The sequence below is a fragment of the Terrapene carolina genome, unplaced genomic scaffold, assembly GCF_002925995.2.
Source record: "Terrapene carolina triunguis isolate 2854851 unplaced genomic scaffold, T_m_triunguis-2.0 Scaffold67, whole genome shotgun sequence".
Taxonomy (NCBI): Eukaryota; Metazoa; Chordata; order Testudines; family Emydidae; genus Terrapene; species Terrapene triunguis.
In genome coordinates, this window is record NW_020664418.1 from 52,747,694 (window position 1) to 52,756,253 (window position 8,560).

General features: G+C 44.1%; 1 protein-coding gene across 1 annotated transcript in view; it reads left to right on the top strand.

Annotated features, from left to right (window-relative positions):
* The window catches only part of IQGAP1 (IQ motif containing GTPase activating protein 1), a 156,281-nt gene that overhangs the window by 79,759 nt on the left and 67,962 nt on the right, over positions 1 to 8,560 (top strand). The window contains exons 15-18 of the mRNA XM_026648480.1: positions 2,567 to 2,657; positions 5,972 to 6,139; positions 6,530 to 6,672; positions 7,183 to 7,353. Coding sequence (XP_026504265.1) covers positions 2,567 to 2,657; positions 5,972 to 6,139; positions 6,530 to 6,672; positions 7,183 to 7,353 — 573 coding nt within the window. The remainder of the gene's footprint in view (positions 1 to 2,566; positions 2,658 to 5,971; positions 6,140 to 6,529; positions 6,673 to 7,182; positions 7,354 to 8,560) is intronic.

Genomic DNA, 8,560 nt, shown 5'->3' on the forward strand with positions numbered 1-8,560 from the left:
TGGGGTTGAATCATTTCCTTTTGCTGAGTCAGTGTGAAATAATGAGCTCCTTTTAGTGTGCTGGGAGCTTGTGCCAGGCTGGGCTGGTAACTGCAGTTGTGGTGAAATTGCCTTTTTTGGGCATTAACTCAGCTTCAGGGCCCCTCCCAGCTGCACTTTAAGTAATTTTAGAAATTGAGATATTAGACTACAGTATAGAAGGAAAATAGTGAAAATCTTTAACCTGACTAGTACTGACTAGTAAATTTGTGTATCTTGGACTGACTGTATGATTGCCATGAGTAACAGTCACTTAGTTTCTCCTTGGATGGTGGGCTACTGTATGACATTTTGTACATTATGTACATAGCTGACATTTTCCAGGCAACAGTGCATGTGGAAGTTTTTAGAGAAGTCTAAAGCAAGGTCTGTTTTCATAGAGAAGAAAGAGAAACAGTTTCCTTACTATTCACTACATGTGGCTGAAGCCCTGCAATGCTAAATGTGTGGGGGTTTTTCCAAAGCCATCCTAGTCCTCCGGACATGCTGTGGATTGTCTTTTACTAGCAGAGATTGGAGTGTGCAAAGTTGTTACCTTTATCAAAGTGGACTAGAAAAGTCCTCTTCCCCCCCTCCACCTGGACAGTTTCTCTCCTTCTGCCATTCTCCTGGGATCAGGTTGACTTTTAGCTGAAAGCTGCCTGTTTTGGACATGTTGCTCTCTTGAGTGAAAGGGACAGATATCCAGGTCATTGTGTGACCTGTCTCAAAGCTACAGAATTAAACTATGTTAATAGGACAAATTCAGAGGATATGTTAGGAAATGCCTCTTTTGGAACTGACCCTCAAAACCCGTTTCACGCTGTAGAGAGTGGCTCTTTATGCTGTATGGCTGTGGTGCACTTTGTGCTAGAGTTGAGCGTTTCCTGTATTCTGTACAGTGAGGGCTGAGGGACGTGGTTTCAGTTTTTAGTAATTAGCAACAGGAAGCAAATGGTGGGTGGGGAGAGACTATACTTGGCAGCTGCAAGGTCATTTGTTCTTCATGCATATGTTTTGGGTCTTCGTTAAACTTCTACCCCTTTTCCCTCATCTCAGTCTCCTGCACATAAACACAGCTGACTAGTTTTGTTCAGAGTCCAACCAGAACAGTTTAGTGTGTGTGATGAAGGCCCTATATATAATGGCCTGTTAAACAGGGTTCCCACGCTTAGTTTAAAGTCTGTTTGAACTCACTTCCAGCCAAAGACCATTCTAACTCTTTTTGGCCTCGCAATGTGGATGGGGAGAAACCAAGTTTGAATCATGTTTAAGAACTCTTTTCACATGTTTTGTAGCCTCTTTGTAAATAGGCTAGAGCAGGGGTGGGCAAACTACGGCCCAGGGGTCATATCCAGCCCTTCAGACGTTTTAATCCATTCCTCGAGCTGCCGCCAGCAAGTGGGGTTGGGGGCTTGCCCTGTTCCGGTGCTCCAGCCAAGGAGCTGGGGCAGGGGCTTGCCCCACTCCGCACATGCCATGGAGCCACACGGCTCCCAGAAGCAGCGGCATGCCCCCCTCCGGCTCCTATGCATAGGGGTAGCCAGGGGGCTCCATGCGCTGCCCCTGCCCCAAGCGCCATCCCAGCAGCTCCCATTGGCCGGGAACCATGGCCAATGGGAGCTGCAGGGTTGGTGCCTGCAGACGGGGCAGTGTGCAGAGCTGCCTGGCCGCGCCTCTGCGTAGGAGCTGGAGTGGGGGACATGCTGCTGCTTCCGGAAGTTGCTTGAGGTAAGCGCCACCTGGAGCCTACACCCCTGACCTCCTTCCATGCCCCAACCCCCTGCCCCAGCCCTAATCCCCCTCCCACCCTCCTAACCACTTGGTCTCAGCCCAGAGCACTCTCCTGCACCCCCAACCCCTCATCCCCAACCCCACCCCCAGCCGGAGCCGGAGCCCTCATCTCCCCCCCGCATCCTAACCCCCTGCCCCGGCCCAGAGCCCCCTCCCGCACCCTGATCTCCTAATTTCTGGCTCCACCCCAGAGCCCGCACCCCCAGCCAGAGTCCTCACCCCGTCCCGCACCCCAACCCCCAATTTCGTGAGTATTCATGGCCCGCCATACAATTTCCATACCTAGATGTGGCCCTCGGGCCAAAAAATTTGCCCACCCCAGGCTAGAGTATGTTTCCCTGATAGTATGGGAAGAAATGTCCTCCAAGTGGCTTTAGGCTACTTGGTGCTAATTCAGTGGCCTATTGCTCTCGTGTCCCTGATCTCTGATTATTAAAGCTATGCACAATATTAGAATCTATCAGTTGCTTCCCCTTCCTCAGCAAATTTATCTTTGGAAATGAGATGATGGGTGAAGAATAGGAGAACCTGCTTGAGTTATGGTTGTAGCAGCCTCTGCTGGTCACAGGAACACATGAAGTTTTAATTCTTGTGCTGTAGTCAAATACAGAGTATCTGGAGAGGAATGTGGCTTTTTTCCCCTCTGTGGCTGAAACTTAATGTGTGAACACTTGCTATGTGCGCAGTTTACATCACAAAGCACAATTATCTTAGATGCACAGCTGGAGATGAGCTTTTTTCCATTTTTCTTTAGGACACTCAGGATGAGACAGCTGTACTGTGGCTGGATGAAATTCAGGATGGAATTCATCGATCCAACAGGGACACAGAGGAGGCACAGAAATGTAAGTTTCATATTAAGTGTTTCTATTAATCTTCATCATCAGGCATCCTCAGACTTTCTAGAAGATGGTTCAGACATAGAACTTTCACTGTGTATATGTGAGAGAGAATGTGGAGTGCTCTCTTTCAGGTGGAGTCCATGTGCATAAGGCAATATGCAAGGTGAGGCCAGACTGTTAACTTATTTTAATGATGTTATTTTTCTACATTATTATGTCACCTTCTGAATACATCCAAGCATCCAATTTGGTATTTTTTTACCACTGCAGCACATTGGGCAAGTGTCTTCACCAAACTGCACACAATAATGCCTACATCATTTTCCTGAGGTTGCATCCAATTCGTTACTCATCTGTGTATTTGTGCATGCACGCACAATTTAAATGATTTCATCCAGTTCATATTACATTGTATTTGTCTATGGTAAATATAATCTGCCATTGTTTTGCCCCATCACTCAGTTTTATTAGATGCTTCTGGAGTTCCTCAAATTTGCACTGATTTTTACTAACCTAAATAATTTTGTACATCAGCATTTTTCACCCATGCTATTCACCACAGCTTTCAGATACCCTAAAAAAATCATGAACAGTAGGCCTAGCACTGGTCTCAAGTTGCAGTGGGGGAGGTTTAGATTGGATATTAGGAAAAACTTTTTTACTAGGACGGTGGTGAAGCTCTGGAATGAGTTACCTAGGGAGGTGGTGGAATCTCCTTCCTTACAGGTTTTTAAGGTCAGGCTTGACAAAGCCCTGGCTGGGATGATTTAGTTGGGAATTGGTCCTGCTTTGAGCAGGGGGTTGGACTAGATGACCTCCTGAGGTCCCTTCCAACCCTGATATTCTATGATTCTATGGTTCATGGGCACCTCACTATTAACTTCCTTTCTGTCTCTAGAAACCATGGTTGATTCCTGCTCTTTGCTTCCTAACTCAGCTCTTTTTTTCAGTTCCTGACAGAATTTTTCCTCTTTCCTTGTGGTTTTAAGTTTCTTTGATGGCCTGTTGTTATAGACTTTATCAAAAACCTTTTGAAATTCTTTTCACCAGTTTCCTTTATTTGCCATTTTAATTCTCTGAAACAAGTGGGAGCCCTGCTAACTTCTGTACCTTTAAATTTTCAAGATTTTTTTCTTGCATTTTATGTATTATGATTTTTTTTATAGTCTCACATTCTCTGTAACATTTATCATGTGAACCCACTAGCGTCTTTTGTATTGAAGATGAAGGCAAAGTAGCTGAGCGTTTTAATTTCTCCAGGCTCCTGCCCTTCCCTCCCCCGCTTTTAGTAGTCATCTTACATTTTTCTTGATATTCTTTTTTAACCCCTGTCATGTTTTATAAAATATATTCTTATTCTTGTCTACTTTAATTTCTAATATTATAGTATCACAATAATGACATTAAATGATTCCAAAAATACATGATCACCACACTTAACCACATACTTGAAGCAAGAACTCTGAAGTGGGGAACTCTGAAAGCGCAAAGTTCTATGCCATTGGCTCTAGGATGGAACATGGTGCATCTCTGCTACAGTGACTCAACAGCTCTCTTCCTTTGTGCTTCTAACCATCCTTCATGGTGTGTAGTGCTTTAAACACAGGCCTACACTTTCCTTTGTCTCAAAGGTGAACATGCACTTACATTTTGTGCATTTCCGCTTCTTCATTTCCTTTTATGTCTTATAGATGTTCAGAAAAGCAGCATCTTCAAATAGTGACCTAGCCAACACCAAGTTTAAGGATGTATTATGGACACATCCTAAATTCCTTCAAATATGGTAATGGATTTGCATGCTAATCCATTGTCTTGCTAATGTTCTTTGATGTCCATATTTGCCCATAGACCTTTCTCTGCAAATTCCATGTGAAAAGGTCCCCAGAATTTTATCTAGAATGGATTAAAAGCCATTAAGTTAACTAGACCTTTTGTTCCCATGGGTACCAACAGAAATCAACATGGACAAGTGCAGAGTCCTGCACTTAGGACGGAAGAATCCCATGCACTATTAGACTAGGGACCGAATGGCTAGGAAGCAGTTCTGCAGAAAAAGACCTAGGGGTTACAGTGGACGAGAAGCTGGATGTGAGTCAACAGTGTGCCCTTGTTGCCAAGAAGGCTAATGGCATTTTGGGCTGTATAAGTAAGGGCATTGCCAGCAGATCGAGGGACGTGATCATTCCCCTCTATTCGACATTGGTGAGGCCTCATCTGGAGTACTGGGCCCCACACTACAAGAAGGATGTGGAAAAATTGGAAAGAGTCCAGCGGAGGGCAACAAAAATGATTAGGGGGCTGGAGCACATGACTTATGAGGAGAGGCTGAGGGAACTGGGATTGTTTAGTCTGCAGAAGAGAAGAATGAGTCGGGATTTGATAGCTGCTTTCAACTACCTGAAAGGGGGTTCCAAAGAGGATGGATCTAGACTGTTCTCAGTGGTACCTGATGACAGAACAAGGAGTAATAGTCTCAAGTTGCAGTTGGGGAGGTTTAGGTTGGATATTAGGAAAAACTTTTTCACTAGGAGGGTGGTGAAGCACTGGAATGGGTTACCTAGGGAGGTGGTGGAATCTCCTTCCTTAGAGGTTTTTAAGGTCAGGCTTGACAAAGCCCTGGCTGGGATGATTTAGTTGGCGATTGGTCCTGCTTTGAGCAGGGGGTTGGACTAGATGACCTCCTGAGGTCCCTTCCAACCCTGATATTCTATGATTCGAATAGGTTGTGCTGCCTCCATGAAAACATGCCTAAATGGACAGTGTGTCAGGGCAGCTATTTGAAGGTCATGTCAAGGAACATCCAGTCTGAGGAGAGCTGGTTTCTGCTGCCAACTTCCAATCAGTTTCTGTCAAACTGTAGATCTGTAGGGTATCTACGAGGAATCCTCTATACACCTTTTACAAAGCATTGCTGCTTGAACTTGGCCTGTTTTGGGTAAGGACTGATTTATGTGGGGCTTTCTGTACATTAAATATTGACCCATCCTCCTCAGTCTTCACTTGCAATCTCATCCCCAGTGGTATTACCCACAGATTGTGACCTCTCCTGGTGAACTGAGAGAGAGAAAACTAGGATGCTGGGTGAAGTAGTGATTGCTCCAAGTGGAAAGGGCAGGGTGGAGTGGAAGTAAAACATCTGACAATGGTGATATGCTCTGTTGAAGACACTTGAGTCCTAAAGATGTGCACCTAATGTCCCTTTTCTCCCACCCCCAGAGAAACATTCAAAGTTGCTTTTCTATTAATCTGTTCTGTTTGGTGTGGACCACTGAGCCCCTGCATGCCAAGGTAACCCGCTCTTTTGTGTATTATCTAAGTTTCATTAGGAATTCTGGCCATTAATGAAGCAGTGGTCCATGGTGATGTGGGCCAGACACTCAGTGCCCTGCGCTCGCCTGATGTTGGACTGTATGGAGTCACTCCAGAGTGTGATGAGACATACCAGCGTGACCTGGCAGAAGCCAAGAGAGAAAAAATGGCAGCAGGTGAACTGTGGGGGTTGTACAACTGAATTTTAAATGGTAAACTGGCAAGGAGAAAATAGATGAATCTGTGATGGTGGAATGGAAAGCAGAGGCCAGGGAAGAAATTTGTCTGGAAAGGAGTCTAGGGTTGTGCAGAGGGGATGGGGGACTTCTTTTTAACATTTAGAAAATATACTTTTACTTAAATGTTTAGTAGAATGTTCTCTACTTCAGGAGCATGTTATGGTAGGTTGCTCAGTAAGGTCTTGGGGGAATGTGACATCTGCTTTTCTAGCTGCAGTGAACAGATAGTTGAAAGTAGTTGTACTGATGATTGCTTAATGAATGTTATCTGTGTGCTGGGAGGCTGTGCTTCCCCTTCAGTTCTTGTACTTCAATTTCTGCTCATAGGGGACAATGGCAGTGAGTGGGTGAAGCACTGGGTGAAAGGAGGCTATTATTATTACCATAACCTGCAAACCAGAGAGGGACGTTGGGATGAACCCTCAGGATTTGTGCAGAATAATACCCAGCTCTCCCGGGAGGAGATACAGGTAGTAGAATAACATGTACTCATTGTCTCCCTGAAAAGAGCAAATTCTTTGTAGTTGCTCACCTGAGTAATGCTCCCCAGTATTATCCTAAGAGTTAAAGCTTAAATCCAAATAGAATTATTGGCTAAAAGATAATGCTGTTTAAAAATAACTAAAACAAATACTTTGCTGCTACATCTTCCTCTCATTTATGCCTTTTTGGGTGTGCCTCCATGCCCTTTTGGTGTTGCCATTATGCTATACACATGCTTTGCACCCTTTCTGCTGGGGGCTAGCAGATTTTTATAGACGATGTATTTCACCTTGGCTCCGTGTGTCAAGAAATTCCTTCTCTCACCAGAAAGTATATAGAGGAGCCACTTCAATAAATTCACCATAACTTTGAGCTCAGGATCATGACCCCAATGTATGTTGAAGGATAATTTAGGATATTTTGTCCATGATATAGCAAGTTAATTTACCATCTTGATTTTTGTCTCCACTGCCTCTTCCTCCATAACACTAATTCAGAGCTCTATCTCTGGAGTCACTGCTGCGTACAACAGAGAACAGCTCTGGCTTGCTAATGAGAACCTGATTACCAGGCTGCAGGCTTGCTGCCGTGGGTACCTTGTTCGCCAGGAATTCAACTCCAGAATGAATTTCTTGAAGAAGCAAGTCCCTGCAATCACTTGTATCCAGGTAGTGAAGTCCTATGTCTCTGTCTATGGATGACTTCTTCTGTGTCCATACTACGTATACTGTGATACTATTATTATTTGTGAATTATAGTAGTGCCTAGAAACCAGAGTCTCATTGTGCTGGGTGTTACATACGGTACAAACATCTAATAGAAAGACAGCCCCTGCCCTGAAGAGTTTATGTTGCTTATCCCTTTTCATGTGAAACTAGCAAATTCCTCCTCAGGCAGAACTGCAGGGAGAGGATTGTATCAGAGAAGACCTTCTAGTGGTTTATTGTTTGGTCAGCCATTGATGTTTGTTTTGGGGACAGGAGTATGCCAGGTGCTCTGTGTTGAAGAATTTATCTCATGAACTGCTCAGTAATGTACACTGGGGCTGCATTATATCTGAAGTATATTAGAGCTGTTGAATCAGCTCCATCTCTTATGGGCCTTCTGTCCCTTCAGTGGGGATGCATTCGACACAATTGTATCCTGGGACCTGCTTTCTATCTCTGAAGGAATGTGCTTGTTCCATTTTTTATTAGCTTATTTCAAGCTGGTGATATCTGGAAAGTGACTTTCTTAGAAGTTGTGAGTGGAAAGTGGGGGAACTGCACCAGAAATAAAGGGAAGGTTTGTGAATACTGGGTGGCAGCATCAGACCTATCAGCGTAGGGATAGCAGAAAGTCTGAGTGAGTAAATTGTACGCATACATTTTATAAAATCCCAACGTGGACCTGATTGTCTCATGAAGACAACCCCCGTCATTGGAAAAGGGGAAGGAGTTGAGGGCAGGGAAGGTAGCCTGATTGGCAGGAGAAGAAGGCGGAGGAAGTCTTAGGGTATGTCTATACTAAAAAATAAAGTCAACCTATATTAGGTTAACTTCAGTGTTGATAAATTCAAAGTAATGCGCACATTGGAAAACATAATCCCAACCATACATATAAAATGATGGGGTCTAAATTAGCCGTTACCACTCAAGAAAGAGATCTTGGAGTCTTTGTGGATAGTTCTCTGAAAACATCCACTCAATGTGCAGCAGCGGTCAAAAAAGCAAATAGAATGTTGGGAATCATTAAGAACAGGATAGGTAATAAGACAGAAAATATCATATTGCCTCTATATAAATCCATGGTACACCCACATCTTGAATACTCTGTGCAGATGTGGTCGCCCCATCTCAAAAAAGATTGGAATTGGTTCAGAAAAGGGCAACAAAA